The following is a 24,188-nucleotide window of genomic DNA, read 5'->3' as shown; positions in this document are numbered from 1 at the left end:
TTATAATAAAAATATAATTAAGACCCATAATGTACCAAAGTGTGAATTTTATTACTGGCTTGTAATGTGATCTAATTAAAACACTCTGCTAGATCTGGGGATCCTGCCCATAACAAAGCAAGTGGTTTTAGAAATGGAGTTACCTTAATAGAGCCTGATTTCCTACTGCCTGCGTGATCTTTCAGGCCAGATGTTCAACATACAAGCTGAAATTTTTTTCACTTGTACAAATCCTCTTGTTCCTGAGTAATCAGCAAGGTTCACATTTCACAACAGAAATGGATCCTGCAAGTTTCTGATCTGCAGCTGTTAGCCATAGCTGTCAAGGAAAAAAACCATGACTCTGCACATCAAGTGCTATAAAACTGCAGGCTTAACTTCAACCTGAAGACAAAACTTGGCTCAGTAGAAGGCACAGACACCAACAGCATGAGAACCAGTGCTGAATCTGATCAAGCACACAAGGTCCAGTTATTCCCAGTTCCCAAAGGGCTGTTTTTCAGGCACACAATACAACAGCAGAGAAAAAGCCATGGACTCCTACTGTTGCAGTAGGCTGACCAACGCCAAGGGCCTTCCAGCCTCTCAGAAACCATGCTGTTCTGCTATTCCACAGCCACACAACAATCCAGCATGTACTGCTACCCACTGCCCCTTTCCTTGAAAGGGATTAAAGTGGGGTGGACTGCCACAGCAGCCTGCCCTTGCCCCCACAGGGGACAGTAACCTGTTAGGGAATCCCTCGCTGCTCCTCATGGGAGTGATGATGAAAGGTGAAGGTGACTGCGGCATCCCATGCAGCCTTCAGCACGGAGTCCTGCAGCCCCCGCTTATCGGCACAGTGGTTCCACTGGGAGAGGTCAGAGGTACAGTCGGACCCTTCGGGTGGGGGCCGTACCTGGTGGCCGTTCACACAGCGACGACACTTGATCCTGGAACAGAGCCCGTGCAAGGTCAGTGCAAGGTTCCTCCACTTCTTTAGCATATGGGTTGTTTAAAAAAGCAGCCCAGTAACATTTGGATTAGCACCCCTTCACCTGCAACACTGGCAACTGGATCTTTCAGACAGGATTGATTACTACCATGTTTCATTTAAATGCACAACCACTTTCTGGCACGTGCGACAGATAAGGAATAACTCTCACATTTTGGAAACCCTGGAATTCTGTTTCTAATGGCACTCCCCCTCCATGTTTAGCCATGTGGGAATGGTCCAGCAGGACCCAGAGGAAGTTCAGGAGGAGTTTCCCCTGAAAGGTGAGGGATGTTGCTTAGAGCAGATCTCAAGTGAACACCCCTACTGCTAACACATTCTTAGCACCGCATCAGGCTTCCCCAGTTCAAGAGAGCACACCATGCTCCAAACCGCTCCATCCTGGCTCCTGCCACAGCCACCGGGTTGTGCTCAGGCTGTTTTGGAGACGCCCTACTGAGCTGCCACATAAGGAGACAAAGAGCAGCAGCAGCCCTGCCAGCAAAGCTTGTTGCCATGCAGACAAGATATCGACACAGAGCTAAGCGTTGAGTCAGCTTAAAATTAATCCTCTTCTCTTCTTGCCTGAACTAAGAGTCTTAACTTTCACAGTGAAGCATTTTCCTGCACTCCTTGTCCTCTTTCTGGTGGCTACAATACCACAGGTCTCGGGGGTAGGGGAGAAGGGCAGACAATGGAGAAGAGGATTCTTTTAGTCCCCAGAACAGCACTTGGGTTGGCCTCATGAATTCTTAGCAGATGGAGTAGCCCAGGCAGTGGAAGCAGCTCAGCATTCGGAGATTACAGACCACCAGGAGGAGAGCGGCAAGAAGGACCAAGTTGGGCTCCACCAATTTGAACAGCCCTGATCAATTTCTCTCTTTTCATTAGCTGCAGTATGTCACAGCCTCCAAATACAGGCAGCAACAAGACAGGTTGCTCACTTGTCCAGCCAGCACAACAAAAAGACAACAAAAAGGGAGGACAGCAAGGCAGTGCTCATCTCCAGGTGGTTAACAGCTTCAGAAGCAGAGACACTTGAGGCCCTCTCTCTCTGAGCTTCCTCCTGCTGCCTGAGGAACCCCTGAATCAGTAGACCAAACTGTGGAGGGTTTTTTTGCTGACCCCATCCATTAGTCATTCAGTATACTCACTTGTCATGGGTGTCACTGGTGGTGGTCTCATTCAATGTGAAGAGCTCCTTCAGCTCCCCAAGCGAGAAGTGCCTTTCTACATCCTGCTCTTCATCCACCACGCAGCTGCTGAGGGCCTTCTTGTGGGTCTGGCGTTGGAATATCTTCTCCTCTATGGTCCCCGTCTACAGAAGAGAGAGTCAGAGATGAAACACAGTTGGCACACTAGTGTTAAAGGAGCACTGCATTGGGAAAGTGGCACAGATCAAACGGCAGTAAGCTGTCAGGACCATTTAGTGCCTTGCCAGACCAGTACAGATGACAGGCAAGTTTTACTAGCTACACTCCAATGATGTCCTATTTGGTTGCTGATCTAACCCAACTCTGCTTCTCTTGTCTTTCACCATGGCTACAGGAGTGGATCCAACTGAGATACGGATGAGGAAGAGGTGGAGCTGCCACTTGTGGCTGGAGCTCACACACCGCACCAGATTGTGCTGACAGGAAGGAAGGGAAGGGAGCTGAGCAGCTACAGCCACTCCCTGACAAAAAAAACCCAAACACAACCTCCCCCAAAAAACAGCAACAAGGGCTGGCCCTGGGTGACACAAGCATCAGTATTTGCTGGTTCACACACACACAGATCAATCACACCCACGGTCTGGAGGGAGATGACTAGTTCTAGAACAGATGTGCAGAAAGCGCAGTATGCTACATTTTCAAGGCAAAAATCTAAGAGCAAAATGTCTGTTTTGCAAATAAATGTAATACAAAGGAGGGGGGTGATTAGTCATGATTTGCAGACCAGTTTCCTAGTTCTAAAAGCAAAGGAGCTCCCTGCTTGCAGGTGCAGCCAGGTCAGAAAAAAAAAATGGAACACCATAAGGAAGAGATGGGCAAAGAACATCTGTTTTGTCAAAGTAAAATAATAATTTATCAAGGAACATAAGCTTACAAAAAAAAAAAAAAAAACCCAACAAAAAACCCAAACCAAAACAAAAAACCCCACAGTCTGAACTAATGAGAGGTGAAGGTGAACAAGGGCAGAGAGGGGACATTTCTGAGCAGTCATCACTACTGGACAAAGTGTTAGAGTAGCCTGAAAAGACTAGTCTCCTTCTTGCTTTTCCTTTACAGAGCCCCTACTCCACCTGCTAACTGGCAGCCCCATTCCAAAAGCTGCTGTAATTCTGGGAACGTACTTGCTGTTTATTAAGTACACGTACACCCAACCAAAACAGACTGCAGCCAGACTGAAAAACAGCAACTTCAGCATCAGACACCCCACGAAATTAAAGAAGTCTGATGCCTAAATGACTTCAAAGGAGCATCTTATCTGGAAAGCCACAGTTGTTTCTATTTCTCAGAAGTCAGTCACCATTAGAAACAAAGGCCTGCAGCAACGACCCTCCAGCTTGAACCTTCATGGTTTTCCATGGCAACACATCTAAGGGTGGGAAGCAATTAAGTTCCAATCAATTCTGGTCACTGACACAAAAGAGTTCTTCCCCTTCTGGTCCCAATCACAGCAGCCGCAGTCTGGGCTGCCACCAAGAACTCCATGTTGAGGAGGTGAGAGGAGTAAGACTCACTGAAAGCAGTCGATAGATGTAGCATGTCTTCTTCTGGCCATCCCGCCACACGCGAGCCATGGCCTGCTCATCATTAGCTGGATTCCAGTCTGGGTCGAACATAACCAGTCTGTTAGCCCCGATCAAATTCAAACCGCAGCCACCTGCTTTGCTGCTTAACATGAAGATAAACTCAGGGCTCTGTGGAAAAAAGCAGGCTTGGATTAAACTACAGAGGCAGCCATACTTTTACTCACAGCATTCAGAACTGGCAGGAGAGCTGCTCGCATCTGGCAGGTTCTACTTACCGAGGGGCTGTTGAATCGCTCCACAATCTTCGCTCTCTTTTTAATGGACATGGTGCCATCCAGCCGGACATATAAATACCTAGAATATACAGCATTTACTACAATCAGACTGCTGAGACCTTTAGAGCATCCTACTCGGAAGAGAAAAATCTTTCACAAACAGCCTTGTAACAAGGGCCTGGGCTTTAGGAGCTTTTGCAGAGGGCCAGCGCTTTTCTGCTGAGTGACCCCAGTAGCCAAAGCACAAGCCATGTTAGTTCCAATTCAGGAACATCTGAGGTAAAAGACAGATCACAAGTTCCTGCTGGTAGAAACTTTAAAAATAGCCAGTTTCTTTTACAGTGTAGGCTGCAAGTACAGTCTTGCAGGATTAAACAAATGAAGCCCAAAGACAAACCTTCTGCTCCTGCAGAGCTTTTCAAATAGGTCCAGTGTTTGAGTGTAGTTAGACACTAGAACAACCTTGTCGTTACTGGTGCTTTTTGTAACAGCAAGGATGTAGTCCAAAACCATCATCTTTCCTGGATAAAAAGGAAAGAAAGAAGAAAGCTAGAGCAGAAGTTCCCCAATTCCAGACCTTGGGGGGGCACTTGATAAGATGCTAGACATAATCACATGGTTGCCTGTGTTAGACAGTGTGTTAGGCAGCACATTTGTACTGTTGAGTTCCACAGTACCTGAAAGCTGGGGCTCCACAGATTTGGTGCTGTAGCCAGCAGGGAACAAGTCCAGGGCTCCCATAAAACCTTCTTCCTCTTCCACACACTTATCATGGATAAGAGCAGGGTCTGGAGAACAGAGCTCAGAGACTGTGGAACGCACAAGGGAGACCCAAAAAAACCCCACCAACAGTGCAAAAACCAAACCCATTGCATGAGTGGAACAACTCACGATTGCAGAGCTTCTTCAAGGAAGTGATGGAAGAGAGAGATGACACACTGATTTTGCCCTCCTTCAGCTCCTCCACTGGCTTGGCTTGCTTCAGGAAGTTCTTGTACAGCTCAGCCTGCAGAGGTGTCAGTCTGAAACAGAACAAGAGCTCTGCAGTCTCAGCCCAAACCAACCCCATCCTTCCCCCTCCATCTACGCAGCAGGTTTCTTTTAGCCCAATTTATTTTAGCTACAGCACGGACAGCCTAGAACTGCCTCCAAGGCTGATGGCAGAGCATTGATATCTCAGCCCAGAGCTGGAAGAGAAGCTTGCACATACTCTGCACAGCCCAGGGCTCTGCTGTACACAGCTGCCCAGAGCACACCAGCTGGCTGGCAGAACCACCAGTTGTGGGTTGTCCATCCCTCCTTCAGGAGGAAAAGCAACATATTGCCAATGGCTACCATCTCACTCCTAGAAGGAAGCAGTCACCAGAGGCATTGAAGGGCTTTTTGCAACTTTTTAGTCCTTCCTGTTGTTCCTCCCGTTTCCCAGGCAGACTACATGCTTTCTGGTACCTGCAGCAGACCACCTGCTCGATCTTCACCGGCAGGTATTTGGACAGGATGTCTGAAGTTCTTCGGATTAAACACCTGCAGGGAGGGAAATTAAGATCAGATGCTTGGATGACATCAAAACCCTGTTTTATCACTACTGTTCCTCACGAGCTCAACACAAAGTCTCTTTGATATCTTATCTCCAAAAGTCTGTGACAGACCAACACATGGTAAAGGTCAGACACCCACCATCCACACTAAGCCATGCTAAGAGGCTCCATCAGCCCATGCTACAGAGCCCAATATAACCCACTGTCTTTGTGAGGCTTCCAAATTTGGTTCATAAGATTTGGAAGGATCAGGCATGATCCCACCTAACAGAGCCCAGTCCCTTACAAGAGAAACTCAGCTCTTCCTCAGGCTACCAACGGCATTCTCAACATGAGCTACTACAGGCCAGCGGCATGAACAGCACACAAGGACAGGATTTAACCACCACACACTATGAACATAACCCAAAGTACAAGCAGGCAGCTCCCCACATAACAACTTAGTAGCCATCTTCAGCCAAGATGGGTTCATTGTCTGGCCCAAGATTTCAGCAAAGGGCATATCCTTTGGGGCTCTAGAAATACCTCATGGAGTGGTTCTACCACACTTTAGAAAAGATGAGATGGACTAGAAAAAGCACTGAACTGAGCAACCAGAATAAGAAAGAGGTGCAGAAACCCAGTTCTGCCAGGAAACATCGAAAATATGATGTTATGAAACCTACAGAAGAAAGACAGCAGGGATATATGACAGCCCCAAAATCCATCAAAGGCTGTTAAAGAAAGGAATAATCTGGTGTCCAAACCCATAAGCAGTAGGATGAAAAGTAACAGGCTTAAACTGTGGTAAGGAAGATTTATGTTACACATTAAGAGCATTTTCTAACTGCAAAGACAGCAATGCCCTGGAAAAGGTGTCCTGGGGAATTTGTAAGGTCTTCAGTGCTGGGTGGGTGTTAAGTAAGGGATGGTTTAGGTTTAACACCTTCTACCCTGGGACAGCAAGATGGATTAGATGCCTTCTCCAGGGCCCTTCCAGCCTTATGCCTATGATTCTACATATCTTTGCATCACTGTCTCATTTGTAATTCCGACCAAATTCAACCAATTCATCTGTTACTACTTATGTGCTTCATCTTCCCTATTTGTGTATCATGACTGTTGCACAATAAAGGAAAGGACACAGACCTCAACACAGCCAGGCACAAGCATTCCTGAACACACTTTTACACCCCTTTTCCATCAACTATAAAAAGAAATAAATGCACCTCAGGAAGGAATAAGCTCTTCTCCTCTCAACCTTTCCTTTCTCTCAGGCTTCTGCAAGCTGACCTGAGTCAAGGTCAGGGCTGTCTCTATAGAGAGGCTGTACTCAGTGTGAAATTCAATTTACCACAACTATGAACTGCAGGATTGTATTTGTGATGGTTGCAGAAGCTCAGATTAAAAAAAAGAAAAAGAAATGAAGACACCAGCAATGCTGAGAATTCAAAAGAGTCTAGTAAGTGTTCTTAGAGAGAGACAAGCGATTGCCAGCAGATGTGGATAATTGGTTGTATTCATAAATAGAAAAGAAGCCAGGTTTAAACAAATACCAAAAATCAACCAAAGAGAAATAAGACAGTATTCTATATCACAGAGGTCCTTCTTGGGGATCAAAAGTCACATCTCTGACACCAGTAGTCTAATCCCATTAGCCCTACAGACCCAATACAGCTATGAAACTGTGAGCTGGACTCTTTTGTGACTTGGGCAATCAACAGCAGAACTGAGCGACATTCCTTGTACTCTTTCTGCCTGCCACTCAATGTCTGGGCTGGACGGATCTCAAGTCTGACCCAGACTACACTGTAGTTACGTTAACACAAATAAAAGGATGCTGCCTGACTATTCAGATCCCAGAAGAAAACAGAAACATAAGAGTCAAATCATGATTCAGTATCTGAGTACATTTGCTTGGGGGTGACTGCAGCTAACTGTGCCATGTCAATGTGCTATTTTTCAGACTAAGGCTACATGCTATCTAGAGTTCTTAGGCAATAAATACTTGCACAATCACTTGCTGAATAGACATAACTGGCAAGAGAATTCATTACAGCTACAACTGTAATTTGGAAAGATACCAGTGTTCACTAAGGGTTTATGCAAAAGCTCTGCAAAGAGAAGAGGGATGAAGTTCACCTGTTCACAATGCTGATCAGCTCTTTAAGCCTCTCTTCTCCTTTGTGTCGCTCAGCTTCACTTGCATCCGCATCTCTGCCTTTCAAGATGGGAATTTCAAAATGTCTTTTAAATTCCTGTGCAGTCCCTGTACAAAACAGAAGAGAAAAGGTGACAACTACTACCAAATAACCTTTGATCAGTACCCCACAGCCTCAGTTATCATGCCACAAGCATGGGGCCCAGCAGATAAAACAAACTCTTACCCCATCTTGCCCCACTATTATTTGTTTTCCTTTCTAGCCAGGACAGATTCAAACAAGGCAGGCAAATCTGTACAACAGACAATCGTTTTGTACTCCAACAACAATGCACTGCCAAAGGTCATACAATTTTAGTTAAACCTGAGCCCAGTCAGGCATGTACTGTTTTTGCTTACATTCCAGCTACGCTTTTACTCCCAGATTTTGTCCTTGCAAACAACAGCACAGGCATTACGTATGCCTGTTCCAAAATGATCTGTAATCAGTTGCTTATTACTGGTCACAGGCTGAAAGAGGGAAAAAAAAAAAAAGACTACTGCATGCATGCAGCTTTGCTGGCAGTAGTTACAGTATTAACCTCATCTCAGAGAGAATGAACTGGAAGTACAGGGAGACTAGTCTTGCTCAAAGTACAGGTCAAGGGGGGCAGGGGAAATCACATCAGCTCCCTGTAATAACTACCCAAATTGAAGTACCTGGAAAAAGCAGATGTAGAACGTCTACCACCCCATCCCATCCTTGCCTTGAGAAATCCTGGGGGCAGAACAGCTGAACAGAAAAAGATATGGCCCAAATGCTGCTTGTAAGACTCAGAATCTGATGAATGGTGATTAACTAGAGTTGTGCATGCACTAGAATTAATGAGAAGCCTCTTGAACTGGACACCAAACAGAGACAAACATGGGTGACGAGTTACAGCAACAAGGAAATGATCTACAGATTGGTTTATTTTCATGCCTTGACAGAAAAAATGACCTGTCTTGACAAAGCCAAACTGCTCCACACTGGAAAGCAGTAGACCTGCTCCTAACCCAGTGATGCAGGAGAGGATGCAAAGACTACTTTGCTTTTAAAATGAAAACAGAGCTTGCAGACATAAGCAGAGCATAGCAGTCAGAGACAGAATATTTCAGTCTGCTACCAGCAATTGTAGAAGGTGTTTGATCCTGAAAACTCACACTAATCAGTATCTCTCCTCCAGACTCTTTTCTTTCTATCTCAGATGAAGTTAACCCCATATTCTTATAAATGACTTAAAAAGCAAGAGCAGTCTTAACTCCAGATGCTAGACATCACCCTCAGCTTCCTCTCAGATTATCTGAAAGTGGGATGGCAAACTGCCAGAAACTCGGGCTTTGTTGCCTGACTCTGCCACAAGGTACACCATTCCGCCCTGCACCAGTCACTTCAACCTCCTGTGCCAGACGGATACAAGAGAGAGCATGGAAAAGCTGTCTCCCAGGCTGCCTCTGTACTCAATGCAGAGAGCATGTCATGTCAAACCCTCCTCTCCACTGAGCCTCTCCTACAAAGACATCATTCCTGGCTTAGATTTCTGAATGTGCTAAAGCCTGGGAGTGTTGTGGGAAGTACCATTACAAGCTGGCTCTTCCTGCCCAGTAACTCCTGCAGTATCTCCAAGGGCTTATTGTCAGAGAAACTCTTAGCCTACATGGACATTTTGGCTGACCAGTATAGCTACATAAGATCAGCCATGTAGTACTCAGGGTCATATATTCATTTTACCTTAATTAATTCCACTTCCAAAATACCTGTTAGACTAGTGTAATTTAAATTACAATCTTCTTGAAACGGAGCTCTGATGATATACAGCCTCTAGAACAGGGGACCCTGATCTAGACTTTCTGGATACAAACTGAAGGAGAATAAGTCTCCAACCTGTACATGACCTTTCCTCTCACTAATGTCTAGGTTGCTGCTTTTGCTGGCACCGGTAGCTAGGGGAGGCTTTGCCAGCAACTTCCCCCTCCCTCGTGTGTCTCACACATTCACCTCTTACCTAGGATGCCTGAATTGACGAAGTGCACCAGGCTGAAATATTCAAGCAGGTCGTTCTGAATGGGGGTGCCTGAGATAAGGACTCGTCGAGGTGTATTTAAGCTGTTGAGAGCCTGGTATGTTTGGTTTTCAGAGTTCTTCAGTCTATGGCCCTTTGAAAAAAGAAAAAAAGGAACAAAGCTGATAAATCCAGTGGCCCTGATAGGAAGCAGTGTGGAGATCCTCATCAACACTGATATGCTCTATCTCCCACAAGGCATCTCACCACTCTTCCCATTCCTGGTAGTGTCATATGTGTATTCAACCGTTGCGACAGACTTCTTTCGAAGGCAAGAATGTGGTGGGAAATCTGAAGCCATTACATGAGGAAACATGACATTACAAGCTTCCCAGATCAGGAACATCTGAGTCACACCCAGGCAAGAGGGCCTACCATGAAAATAACAACCACCACATGGTCTAACTATAAGAACTGTTTCCTGTTCAAAGACAGGGACGTTTTCAGCTACCCACACTAGGCACTGAACTCTGGACTAGTAACATTGCATCACCCAAGGTCAAGATCACAAGCCATTCAGACCACCTATATCCAGAATGCCAGGCCTTTGCACACTAATAAAAAGAGGTTCTGCACCTCTTACAGTGGTAATCTGAATACAGGCCCCATTTCCCATGCCTGGGAAAAACAACTTTATTAGCATCTGAGTGCTATGCTGTAGGACAAAGCATAAGCGATGAGGTGCTTTTTCCAAGTGCCACACCACTGCAGAGCTCAGTATTTATTGGGAACACATGGAAGACAAGGCCAAGGACCTGCATTCCCAGCATCCCTAGCTGTTGGCCCCATCCCAGGGGCCCTGAGAGGTGTGGGCAGTCCCAGACTCAGTAGATAAAAGGTGGATGGGAGTTACACTTGTGAGGATGCTCGCTTTTTTTAAGCTCCTCTCAGCACTGTTCTAGCAAATACAAAACCAAACCACTGGGTGGCACTGCTATTTAACAAATCCCCTCTAACTGGCAGCAGAGGACACCTTAACAGTGGCTGAGGCCCGCAGCTTGCTCATTTCAAGGAGGCAGAGGGCATTTGTTTTATTTTGTCCTTCAGAGCATCTCTGGCTCTCATTACCTATAACCAAAGTGGGGAACGATAAATGAAAAAACGACCCCATTTCAGCCATGTGAAAGCAGAGCTTGACAACACAGGCTTGGCAAAGCTAGATCCAGCAGTCAGCAAGCAGAGAGTCAAGCCAGGTCTGTCTCCTCTTGAACAAGCAGCACATGAGGTAACTCCTCACCCAGCTCTCCTCCCTCTGCCCCAAGGAGGAGACTACAGAGAGGGGAAGAGGGTCCTGCCATGGGAGTGCCCTTCAAAATCCCCCTCAAGCACAGAATAAGAGGGCCAGATAAAGTGGCTGACAGCAGCCAACACTACACACAAGAGCATGCTGAATCATAGAATCATTTAGATTGGGAGAGACCTCAGGAGTCTGTAGTCCAATCTCTTGCTCAAAACAGAGCCAAGTTAAAAATTACTGGGCAGAACATGAGGCCAGGCCAAACAGAAAGTAATTCTCACTTTAGCAGAGACAGACACAAACAAATGAAAACCAGATCAGTGAGCCAGGGCACTACCATCCCAACAGAGTAAGGTCTCTTTCAGAGTTACAGACAGGCAGTGGACCTCCTTCCTGCTACATATTTCACACTCAGAGGGCCCTAGTAGGTGCCTCCACCCTGCCAGGGACCTACAAAGTGGCCACACCTGGATTTTCTTCATATCTCAGCTCCTGAAAACACCTTCTCTTTTTCAGGCTCACCCAGTATGGATAAGCCGGTTACCTAGAGCCTCTCAAACACCAGAATGGGCGCTGTCCACGGCTAAACCTTGTTTCCCCGCTGCCCTCCCCCCTTTTAAGAAAGTAGTCAGTTTTGCCCAGTTCTCAAGAAAATATCAGGAACAGATTCTCCTTAAAGATTTTAAAGATTCCCCTATACCTCATCACATATGACCAGCCCAACACTGCCCTTCTGTAATGCCTCGGCATGGAGTCGGAAGGTCTCATAGGAGATGATCAGGATGGGTGAAGGCACTCGCAGGCCACGCTGGTTCATAAAGCCAACTGCAGATGGAAAGGGAGAAAAGGAAGAAAGAGGGATGAAGAAAACTAATAGAAAAGGGTTCAAGCTCTGTAGTCAAAACTTTTGCCTTAAAAATCTAGGAAAACCTGTCTGTTTCAATTACTCTGTAGCATCCCTTCCACCCACGTATACCCACGCTCCTTTCCCCACAACTGTCCCCATTTCCATCCTCCTCCCACCTCTGCCCACTCCTTTCCTGGCTTCTGGCTGGAGCAAAGAAGAGGCACTGGGACTGCCCTAACTTAAGCACATGACTGGACTTGGATTATTCCAAAAGATCAACTGTTACCAAACATGCAAGGGCCTGATCTAAACATGTTAGTGGAGAGACTTCCATCAGTCTCCAGAGCTCTAATGACAGCTCAGAGATGTTCACATCAGCTGCTGTAGGCTTCTTCCAATGCAAGATTTTGACCTAAGCCAGCCAACTGCACCGTTTGCAAACATTTCTGTACCTAGTTTACGGTCAATCTCTTCTTTGGAGCCTCCATCAATGGCCAGCGGCTGGATCCTTCCCCCCAGCCATTTCTCTACTTCATTGTACCAGTTTCTCACCAGGCTGGAGGGAGACACCACCATGGCTTTCTCGATTTCAGGCTTGCAGTCCGGGCTTTGCCGGAGAAGCGTCCACATGAGTGTGATGCACTGCAGGGTTTTGCCCAGCCCCATTTCGTCTGCCATGATACAGCCATGACTCCCAGGGATCCGCCGGCTCGTCACACAGTCCCAGAGGAATTTCACTCCCTGCCAAAAAATTCTCTCAGAGCAGGATGGGGACATCAGCAGAATGACAACTTCATTACAGCTTCATTACCACAATGCACAGGACTGACACTACAACAAACAGCAAATCTGTGTAGCACGTCCCTGGGGACATGCAGTGTTCTAATGAGACAGAGGGAAATCACCCAAGATGCAGCTAAAATACAGCCACATCTGGTTTGGAACAACATTACTGGTGCCAACACGTACCTCATAACATGCAGGAAATCTTACTACGTTTTAACTGTGCAATTATAACTAGCTTCCTGACATGAATTCCCAGAAATTTCTACCCTTGGCTGCATTAGATAGGCCCAGGCCATCAGCTAACCTGCATCAATCACTGCAAACAGGTTAATCATCTTAACAACACCCAATTAGGTAGTTTTAAAAATACAGAATCATAGAGAGTGAGCAGAATTGTTTCTGCTGCCTGATTAACTCCCAGAATACCCTCAGCAGCCCTCATCGCTTCTGCCTAGAAGCACAATGACTCACCTGGGGACTCAAGGTCCAAAGCAGATTTAGCTTCAGAGAAGACAGAGGGCTGAGGTTATAGCCTACATCACATGGTGGGAGAAGAGCTCAGCCCTGCATTAGGCTCTGACCCATCGCCAAGACAGGGCAGGGGCGGGGAAGAGACAGACTCTGCAAAATGTTCCTCTGTCATGTGAGGATAGTCAGAGAAAACCGAGGCATTGTCCTGGGAACATACAAGCTCTCTGCATTGTGTCAGAGCAAGGAGCGAGGGACACAACCTAAACACGCCTGGACAGATTCACCCCTCTGTGGTCCACTATTTAGGACTGGAAGATGGAGCACCTTCACTTGCACCTTCAAGTCCTTTTCTTTCTTTCTTAGGCCCTTAACAACAGCTTAATGAAGTTTATTTAAGCCAGTTGAACAACTATGAAATACATTACTGACTAAAAGAGTGCATTTGGCTGCGGATCCAGTTGGGTAACCTCCCAGCAACTGGGCAAAAGACATGACAAAGATGGAGCGAAGCTGTACAACAGTCTGGGAGCATCACCTGAATAAAGCAGCACAGGAATCTTAGCAGGCAAAGACTTATTAGTCAGACTAGAACAGACACTGCTTTATCAGAGGTATCTAGCTGTCAAAAAACACAGTGTGCATAGGACACCAACATAACTATCATTACTTGACAAAAGCACCAGCAGGCAGTATCTTACCCAAAAACAGAGTGCTTCCAGGTATGTAGCTAGAGACGAGCATTACACTGGGTCACAGGTTCAGTACCAACTCTGAGATAAAAGTACAAGCTAGGAGCAGCCTATAGCACTCTCAGAGCCATCTGAAGATGTCCCATGCAGGGACACATGCAGCTTGATCTGCTTAGCCTGCAAGATCAGCAATCACAGCTTCCATCTGTGCTGCCTCTAGGCTTAAATGATAATATACTGCATCTGTGATGAACTTCAAACTGTCCAGATACCTACATTAGATATTTGGAGATTAGTACCCACTGCTTCGATATTGTGATGTTGCACATATGTACAACATAAAATGTTTTTCAGCACTCTCCACTAGCGAATTCCAAGTCTACGTAGGTCATGAACAGCTCACACCTACAAAGGGTAGCCTCCGAATAAAATACAATGAAGTAGGAATCTACTCCACACTGTGTTGGGAACCACGGTACTAGAAAGAAGAGCTTCAGTGTTTCCTGGCTCAGAGACTGCAGATCCAACTAATTTTGCTGACCAGCAAAACACACTGGTAGACAGTCTGCCCTGCCCAACTCAAGACTGGGCTGCAACATAATTTATTGCAACTATATCCCATCACCTTCCACACTGAGTTCCACTCAGCAGAGCTACATCTCCAGACTTCAAGATAAGTAAAGGCCGGACTTTCAGCCCTGACTCTGCAAGATCCCATCTCCCTGCAGAATCTGGTCTTTTCCTAAGGTATCACTGATGACACAAAAGCCAGCCAATGTGCTTTCCTAGACCTGTGCAACCAGTACATAATGGTCACAGAAACTCCCTAGTTTCCACTGTCAGCGGACCCGACCTACAACCCCACAGAGAACACACTTGCGCACTAGGCAGCATCATGTTTAGGCTGGGAGTGCTCTGATCCTGCTAGATCAGAGGCAAGAGAAGAGAAAGTTCTTACCCACAAGAAAGCAGTAAATTTTCACATTTTTAAGGACAAACAGGACTGTTGTAATACTCCCAGCACGTCCTCTTGCTTAACATGGGACAGAATATTTGCAGCATTCAGGCCTCTAAGAGGATGGTTAAAACAAACGTTTCACTTTGCATTTGCAACAGACTAGAGTCTGTTAGACTGTCACAGACTGACAGTCTGTGAGGTCTACGTAGACCTCACAGTTGGTGGCTAACAATTCCAGCAGAGGAACTGCAGCTTTTTGAAATGCACCAGGTCCTCCAGCCATACCCTCAGGTCCTGATGGAAAACTTACTTCTCTCTGATGGGGCCGTAAAACACGGCTGAGGACAGGATCCACCACAACATGGACAGGTGCTTTGTCCCTGCAGGAGGCAGTCAAGGAAGAAGAGAGTGTGATTAATGAACTCAGCACAGCATATGTTTAGTTTTTTTTAAATCTCACTGCTACACTGAGGACTCCCCAGTGGCTTGAGGGAAGCAACTGCCAACAAGAAAGTGAAAAATGGATTAATTCAGTTTTGAGAACAAAGTCACAGGGGTCTGATCTACAATCTAAAACATCAGTGAAACCATGTATTCGGGCTGTGGTTAAAACAAGGGCAGAATGTGGTTCAGAGTCATTATTATTTTCCTTGTTTCAATAACAATATTGTAACTGCATTACTGGAGAGAGCAAACCCCCCCCCCCGAAGATCCAGCTGACAGCCCTTTTAAGTTATAACAGCAGCACAAAAGGAACTACAGAATAAAAACCATTAGGCAGCCTAACATTTGACTGTCAGTCATCTCCCTTTGCTTGTCCTTAGATGCTGATGTTTCCTGCCTAACAACTAAGCCATAAGATTTTCTAAGCAGCTTCTCCACGTGTGCATGCTAATTCCCTGCAACAGGTTTAAATTTCTGATGAGTGGGAGATGAAACAGCCTGTGGAAGAACATGAACAATCCGGCATGGGTACATTCCTTCTTTGATTGTTACCACACCTGAACCAATTCAGAGGCAGAATACTTGGAACCAAACTTGCCTTGATGTTCAGACCCCAGCTCTGACACATTTGGGAAGAAAGCACATAAACCCACACGTACAAGGAGGTCAGAGCTGAAGCATTTGGGCCAGGTGATGACTCACTTGTCTATTTTCAGCTGGTCGTGGGCACTCAGCAGCGGGGGCTCATACAGAACCAGAGCTCCTTCCTCAAAAGGGTCATGGAGCGGACTCCTCAGCCCTGCCCGTTTGATACCCAGCGCACGCAAGCCCAGTGGCCCTGAAAGCAAACAAAGGCACAACTCAAAGAACAACTTCTTCCTAGAAGAAAGCAGAGCCTTGCAGAAGAGTCTAATTACGTTTAGGAACAGTGAATTAATTGGGTGCTGGAGTGGAGATGCAGGCACAACTGGTGCATACAGCAAACCCACACAGGGCAGTTGTTTGGCAGCACTCTGCCAGCACACAGCAGGTAGCTCTGCAGCAGGAAAGAATACAACGAAGGAGCAGAGGCAAAGATGGAGCAATGGCACTGCCCACCACATTGGGTGCACCAAAATGCACATGACTGGGGGCAGCAGATGCCATATATGCTGGCACGCAACAGTATAAGCTGTCTTGCAAGGTGACTGGTGGCTTCATCCCAGACCTGTGTCACTAGCATCCAACCGTAAATGGACACAATGTCTCCCTCAGCTATCTCTGGGCATCGGAGCTACTCCTAGTACCCAAAGGTTGTCGTTCCAGTTTTTTGAAAGACAAGCAGGATTCCAGAATGTACGCCTCAGCAGCTCAATAAGTACATTCCTACTTACATAGTATATACTGGGTCAAATCCTCTTTTTGGATCACCTAACCCAGACTTAGCCAGAGTTGTATCTTTTATGCAAAGTCAGGCAGTAATCTTTAACAGTGATGAAGTTTTACAGTATTATAGTTAGCACCATACTGCCATTACCTACTCTAGGGTATTATTTTTTCTCTGCTGAGCAATAGTAGATGTTTGGCCTTGGAGCCAATTTCTGTGAAAAGCAGAAACCAAGGATGAGTCCCTCTTCCTAGTATTGTATTTTGATGTCACAGTTTTGGAATGGAGATGAACATAAAGAGAACATGCACAGAAATCCCTTTTCCCATCAAAACTCAGGCAACTGTGCTCCCAGGATTGATTTTGCTTGAGAAAGATTCAAGTAGGGTCAATTTGCCCGCTGCTTGCTAAAGCTCCTTGCAAAACAAGAGTGTATCACAAGCTGAGGCAACAGTGTGTGCAGACCAAGAAAAGAGCACATGAAACAGCCTCATCTCCCAATTAAAAGAAGAATACAACAGCCACAGAAAGCAGCTTCCCCAGTTCCAGTTCTGTTACAGCCTCCTGACAAATCTGCTTTTCCACAAGCTAACTTTGTCGGACTCTTTTGGGGCTTGTCATTTCACAGTCAGCATCTGCTTACAGACATATTTTTATAACTAAAGTTTGAGTGAAACTGGTTGATCTGCATTTGAATTTTTCAGGTGAAGGGGAAGAAGGGGACAAGAAAAGATCTCAGAAACAAATGGACCTGATGTTTCACTGATTCAAGCCAGCTGAGGCTTTGAACTTCTTTGCTGCCTCGCTTTGAAGATCACCTTGAGACTCAACACACCAAGCCAAGTAGAAAGAAAACTGGCACATACTATCTTTTTCACCTACAGCCTTCTGTCTGCTAGTATCATTAGGGTATTATTTAGATGGTAAACCTTCATCGCTTGGAATTCATCTTGCTTTTGTATTTGCAATATGGTGTACAATCTTCTGGCACTACATCAAATACATAGCAGTAAGAATACAAAATCCAATTCTGAAATGTAGGATTATCCAAACTAGACATTAGTAAGAAATATGAAGACTTTGCTAATGTGCCAGTATTATTCTTTCAAAATTAAGTCAGGATTTCTGGAACATACGCATCAGTGCAAAAAATAAAATAATCCCCACAGATATATTTGACAGGCCTGAGCATCATCTGTTTTACCCAAGTCAGTCAACACAGACAATCCTTAAACCTCCTCATCTTACCTTTATAATTTGGAATGGGGACTTTGAAGGGTTTGGACAAAATGCTGCGGATAAAAGCCTCCTAGGAATTCAGAAAGAAAACACGCTTAAGAAGTCTGAAATCAGAGATTGCTCAAGAAGGCAAGCCCAGGACATTTTTTGAGAACTCATTTTGCCAAGTGCTAAGAGTCCCTCTATTCAATCTATTCAAGATTCAACTTCAACTATTTTCAAGAATATCCAAAAGGAAGAAAGTAACAAACCAGCACAATTCCCCCCACCAACTCTGCTTTTCAAAACTATTTTCCTTTGGGTTTTCTAATGCATGAAATTGATTTTTCATAACTCCCATCTTCTCAAATCCACTGGCATTATTCACTTCTTTAAATACTATTGCTTCCCCCGCCTTGGTAATTCAGTCAGGCAATTAATTTACTGTGTAGGAGCTGGGTTACCATTGTAGAAACATCCATGCCGGACCAGCGAGCACCCAGCCAGTCTAGCACTGGTCTTCAGCCGTGGAAGCCCAGAGAGAACCACGCAAGCAGACAGCACTTGAGCCATCTGTGTGGAAAGCTACCCACTTCCCTGGGCACTGTCCTTCACCTAGACCCCACAAAACCCTCTTATTCAGGATTTCCATTATAGATAGTACCCCCACCACACCTCCTTCAACATTAAATGGTTGGAGCTAGCAAAAGGTGTCTCCTAAAGACTCTGCGTATGTGTGGCACTTCCATAACACCTCTGATTAAATGGGTCCATGGACCTCAAAGCATTTGGACTCCCTTGATGAATGAGCTCCATATGCAACCCACCTGTTTTGGTGTGCCAGCAGTAACACCCACTTACATGTTGACTGCTATCCAGGCAGTGAGGTCTATTGGTCAACTGAGCCAAGGGTTTCCGGAAAGGCGACCTGTAACATTCTCCACCCTCTGTCTCACTGACAGGCTTCTGTCTCTTACGAGTCTGAAAAACAGAATCACAACAAAACAACTCAGGGGCAGCTGGTGAGACCAGAAGATAGATGCATGGCTGTCACACTCAGTAAGCACCTAACCACAGAGACAATTCACCCAGCCAGCTGAGTATCTTTGAACAGACACAATTATTACTCACTGTCACTGCCAAAGGACAGAGCCAGCAACACCACCAAGGTCACCATGCTCTAAAGTTTAACTCGCATGAGGGCTAAAATGTTCTCCTAATTACAAAAATAGCTGCCACCTTCCTATCTGTAGAAGACCAGGCTGGTCTGTACTAAGATTCGTGCCCCTCCCCGCAAAAAAGCAGAACGAAAAAAAAAAAGGAAGGGTCAATAGCATGGAACAAACTACATGAAAGTCCCCAGAGGCTCCCACAGCATCTGTTGTTACACAGGTGAAAGGCCTCACACTGAAACCTAAATTTCAGACACTTAGCAAGACATGAAGATAAGTAAGTCATTGATCTGTTTCCTGATTTAACACAGTCCTCTTCAGATTGAGGCATGGTTTTAACCACCTGCTGGCATAGAAAAAGAGATTTGACATAGAAAGCACTAGGTGAGACTCTTTGACCTGTATGACATAGAGCATAGCATCATAACATTGTTTTGTCTTAAACATCTACCTATTCCTAGTTACCAGCCCTCTCACAAAACACTTGGAAGCTCTCCTAGGGATAGTTTTTTCCATAACAACAAAGCATCATCTATACACAACGATGTTCTTCTACCAACTACATGCCCAGACGCAAGTTTTCCCCAAACAGATGAAAACGGCATGAACCTGGGGCCTGATCCTCAATCCCCAGAAGATGGGGGCGATAACAACCTCCAGATCAGGCACCAGCGACTGACCTGGGCAGCGGCGGCTCCGCCGCCCCCCCGCACCGCATCCCCCTGCCCATGGCTGCAGAGGCTCCGGGCATCACACGGGGCCGAGCCCGCCTCAACCCCGCCTGGGCGAGGCCGGCCTCGACGCCGAGGGGCGCGGGCGTTCTCCTCCCCGCCCCGAAGCCGCCACGTCCCGGGGCCCCTCGCTCACCGTCGGGGGGTGCCGGTCCTCCTCCTCCTCCTCGTCGCCCGCCTTCCTCTTGGCCAGCTGGCTGGGGGCCAGGCTCCTCCTCTGGAAGAGGGGCACAGCGCACACACTGAGGGGACGGCGGGGCCGAGGGGACCGCGCAGCCCCGCAGGCCGGCCCGGCCCGGCGCCCCCCGCCCGCCCCGCACTCACCATTGCCTCACGGGGAAGGGGAAAGGTGGACCGGTAACGTCCCGCGCGCGGAGCGGTTCGCGCGCGCCGTGCTGGAGGCGGGAAAGGCGCTGGGCGGGCTCCGCCTCGCCCCGCCTCTTCGCCAAGGCAACAGGCATGGCCAAGCGAGCGCCGAGCCGTATCGACCCGCTCGGGGCTCCGCTGAGGGAGGGAGGAGAGGGGGCATGACCGACCGACGGACGGGCGGACAGACAGACAAGCCGGCAGCGGCCCGCTGGTGGGGCGCAGAGCAGCGGGGAGAGGAGGGACGGGGCTTCCACCGGGGTCGCCCGCCCCGGCCTGCTGGAACCTCCCCGCCGGGCCGCGGGTCAGGGGCCTCCCTGCAGCTCCCCGGTACCGGGGCGGGCGGCGGCCCTCAGGCCCTGCTCGCGCGCTCTGGGCACCGTGGCTCAGGCGCTGGCAGGAAGATGGGCGCCGTCTCCACAGAAAGGTGCGAGGACGAGAGCTTGAGCTTTAAAATGAAGCGAATGAAGGTGACCCTTTGCGCCGAGGAAGGAGAGCTGTGGAGAGGGAGGTGCCTTCCCTTTACAATCGTGTTTCAAAGTAGACTGACGCTTTTGCACAATTTTATGTTATTTTACATACTTACCTGTTCAGAGTATGGCTGACCCTAAAGCCCCGATTATGGACCGGTGTCTGTTCGTGCACTCACAGAACAAAAAGACAATCCCTTTGGTACATCCTAAAGGGTATCGGGGGTGGTTCAGGGTGAAAAGCAAACTCAGAGCAGCAACAATTTGAGTGTAGATTTGTTTTCCTTGAAAGAGAAGGGCAGGCTAGTCCTCAGGAAAGAGCGAGGCTGTTCCTGTTCCATGGATCACAGCTGAGATGATAAATGAGGACTGGTGCTCACCAAGCAATTTAAAGAACAGACTTTCTACAAATTGCAAAACCGCAGCGTTTTGGAGACACCCAGCTAAATTCTCCTTCTGGCTACATGGGAAACCCCAAACAACTCCATGAAATAAGCCAAGTCCTTTGATCCATGCAGCTAATTCTTCCATTGGTGGGCAGGGAAGGCACCCTCAAGATGAGGTTCCCACACAGCTTGCGATACCAAGATGCGCCTCTCACAGGCCTCAGAGCACGTCCCCCGGAGCCTGTGGGTTCTCAGAGGCCTCAGCAGCTGACAGCATTAATAGATCTTGGGAAACTCGTCAAATCTCCAGACATCGTCCATGGAGCACCTGGGGACAGGCAGGGAGTAAAATGTGGCCTTCAGTGAAGTCCAGCGCAGCAAACGAGTCAATGTCCAGTGCCCTGCGGCTCTTAAAAGGACTTTGTCTTTCCTTCCTCCTCCAAGGAGGAAAAAGAGAAAGGGAAGGATGGATTTCCCCTTTGTTGGTTTTTTCACTGGTAAACCTGGGAAATAAATTAAATGCAAAAACTTAGTTCAGTCACTTCCAGTTGCACAGCTGACCTTAAACATCAAGAAACACAAGAAGCCCCTTTGGCAGTATCCCCACCTCAAGTTACATACTATTTTTCTATTCAGTTTATTAAACATCTATGTTAATACAGTTATGTACCTTTAAAACATAAAATAGAGTGGATATAAGACAAAGCCAAATTCTTGCATCTGTAGGATGTGAGGTGTAAGTGGGCACAGATTCCCTGCAGCCTTTTACACCTCCTGAATATCTAGTACCTTAACTTTACATTTTTCCCTCTCTTTTTCTTTTATGTCCAAATCCATTCGTCAGTATTTTATTCCTGAAGTGCTTTCAGAGCTCAGTGACGAATGTTAGATGTTGCAATTACTGGCTCACTGGGCAGAGAGTGGTTCTGTAGGAAGGTAATTGGCTATTTTTCCTGGCATGAATAATATTAGTATTAATAGCCTCCCTCACCATGGCTTTGAGAGCAATTCTGCTGTGTGTTTTTTTGCCTGCAATGGGAACAGACACATTTTCTGGCCCAGGCCAGGCTGGGTCAATAATAAGAGGAAGGGGAGGCAAAATGCTCTTTCCTGCTCCATGTAGAGCGACAAGAAAGATCTTAGTCATCTTACACTCAACACAGAACTGCTGAGGACTCCATCCTGCAACAGCTTTTCTCTTCTAACCATTCATGACAAGTCCCAGAGGGAAATTTGGGGTCATGCTAACGCCTGAGTGTGGCCAGCCCGCTCGTAAGCCAACCACGCTGCAAGCCTGGGGCAAGGTGGACATGCATGAGGGACATCCCCTTTCTTCCCAAAGAAACTGGCTAAGAAATACAGCAGAAAGAAATACGTCATTCTTTCTCCAGAGGGGAAGGCCGAAGGGCTTGCCCAAGGCAGCAGGAGCAGCCAGGGACAAGGTCCGCGATGGCCCTTTCCGGAGCTGTGGGTCCCAGCGCAGATGCTGCTCAGCGTTCTCTTTTCCACTCTTCTCTCCAAACTGGCACCTTCAGGCAGAGGTTAAGTCCTCCTCTCTTCCCCCTTTCTAATTACACAATTTACTCCTTTTCTAGCTGTAATCAGCTCCCATTTATACAGCCCTAAGAGATCACAAGGTAATCACCATGGGGAATAATCCTGTGATTTCCCTTGCCATCTCTGCAGGATGCTGAGTCCCTCCAGTACAAGCAAGGAGAGGGGAGGATGCCAAACATCTTCCTCAGGGACTCTACAGGATTAACCCAAAAAAACAGTCCAAAAAAATTTAAAAATCATCCAACAGAGCCTGTCTTCCAGTCACCACCATGGTAGGAACTCACGGCACTCCCTCGGTGTCAACCACCACTACACTGCAGTGGGACCACTATTCCACCCAGACCCTGGTGGACACAGTGGCTCTCCAGTGACCTCCCTGATTTGTGGGATCTCCCTTCTTTTACAGCCCCCACTTTTTTTTTTGAGGCTCCTTCCTTTTGCTGTGGAGCACAGGCCTTCCCCAGTTCCCCACAGAAACTTTTAAGAAATGCATTGCAGGAATTGGGGCCTCGTATCCAACTTTTCACAGGCAGGAATAAGGACAGGTCCTGCCCAAGAGAACTTGTGACCTTTGTAGCAGGCAGAAAACAGCATGAGGGAGAGATAATGTGAGAAAATGTCTTCTGATGAAAGGACACCTCAGACCTCATCTAACAGCTTCAGCCATTCTGCAATGAAAAGCAGAGGTGAAAATCTGTAATCATGATAAGAAGGGCAGAGCTACAGCTTTAACAAAATTCAGCAGTGCCACCTCGATCTTTAGGTGAAGCTCTGAAGGGACCAGGACTGCAGGGTGAAGACCCCCGTGCAACAGCATAGCTTGGCCATATTCAGCTGGGAAAGTAATTAGTTAAATATCCTTCCAGTTAATTCCTTTGCAAACCACGAGAGGGAAACTGAGTATGGTCATACCAAGTTGCTGTCAGCTGGAGTTGTGATCCCGTTTCATCACCACCAGAGACAGCTCAACTGCCCTTCCACCGAAGCCACTTATTGAGAGAGGAAACATTAAGTGCTTTAAAAATATTAACTTCAGGGAGAAAAATCTTTTTCCTTTCTGGAGGTCAGGTGCCATTCAACACGCAGCTGGGCTGCATGCTGGATGGCGGCAGAGGTTCAACAGCAAGGATCGCAGCACTGCCGCTGCTTTTGGCACGTTTGCGTGAATATCACCCGAACGAAAACTGAGTCATGAGCCCAGACTGATGCGAGTCGGGTGGCTGATACGCTTCCCACCCCCAGCCGTCTGGCTGCTGAGCTGCCACAGCGCTCCAGCACTTATGGCTGTGCCCGGTGGCGAAGGGCTGTGGCTGCGGGGCTGACCCACATCCCACCCCGCCATCCCTGCCGTACCCTCCATCGCAGCCGTACAGCACCGGCTTCAGCCTGAACCCCGCTGTGTGATGAGCACACCCAAAGGCACAGCTCTCATGTCCCGCAGCAGGGTGGCACAGCTGGGCGGCTGCTGCCCACTTCGGTCTCGGAGCCCTTCGCCATCACGCACTACATACTAGATTTCACAGTTTCTTTTGATTCATTTATGACTGCAGTCCCTTTGGCCCTGGTGGTACCTAATCCTTATTACTTTTAGAAGAGAAAAAAAAAATCTTTGCTAATCTTGTTTATTTACAAAAATAAGACCCACAAAATCCTATTTCCTTAAAGCAGCAAAGGCAAAAGGAGCAGGGAAAAATCTCCACAGACGCTACTCCAGTGAGCTCTGAGCCCCAGAAATGCTGCACACCC

General features: G+C 47.1%; 1 protein-coding gene across 1 annotated transcript; it reads right to left on the bottom strand.

The window, feature by feature from the left end:
* Positions 1-23: 23 nt before the first annotated feature.
* RAD54L (RAD54 like) lies at positions 24-23,939 on the bottom strand. Its single transcript, XM_050901038.1, has 18 exons — positions 23,916-23,939; positions 19,800-19,880; positions 18,622-18,741; positions 17,791-17,851; positions 15,879-16,014; positions 15,043-15,112; positions 12,281-12,569; positions 11,682-11,806; positions 9,688-9,838; positions 7,645-7,771; positions 5,435-5,509; positions 4,877-5,007; positions 4,663-4,773; positions 4,383-4,506; positions 3,986-4,064; positions 3,699-3,878; positions 2,128-2,291; positions 24-932 (listed from the first exon to the last, which is right to left on the bottom strand). Exons 1-18 carry the CDS (start codon positions 23,937-23,939, stop codon positions 731-733), a joined length of 2,250 nt encoding a protein of 749 aa, XP_050756995.1. The 3' UTR covers positions 24-730.
* Between the last annotated feature and the right edge of the window lie 249 nt (positions 23,940-24,188).

This window comes from Gymnogyps californianus, chromosome 8, assembly GCF_018139145.2.
Source record: "Gymnogyps californianus isolate 813 chromosome 8, ASM1813914v2, whole genome shotgun sequence".
NCBI classification, from domain to species: Eukaryota; Metazoa; Chordata; class Aves; order Accipitriformes; family Cathartidae; genus Gymnogyps; species Gymnogyps californianus.
Note: the sequence above shows the minus strand (reverse complement) of the source record. Positions and strands in the feature narration are given on the sequence as shown.

Coding starts and splice junctions, on each gene's coding strand:
- RAD54L (XM_050901038.1), bottom strand. CDS start 23,939: ATGGCGAAGGGCTCCGAGACCGAA. Junction 16,015..17,790: donor CCCCATTCCAAATTATAAAG/GTAAGATGAGGA, acceptor GTTTGCTTTCAG/GGCCACTGGGCTTGCGTGCG. Junction 7,772..9,687: donor CGTCAATTCAGGCATCCTAG/GTAAGAGGTGAA, acceptor TGTTTTGTACAG/GGACTGCACAGGAATTTAAA.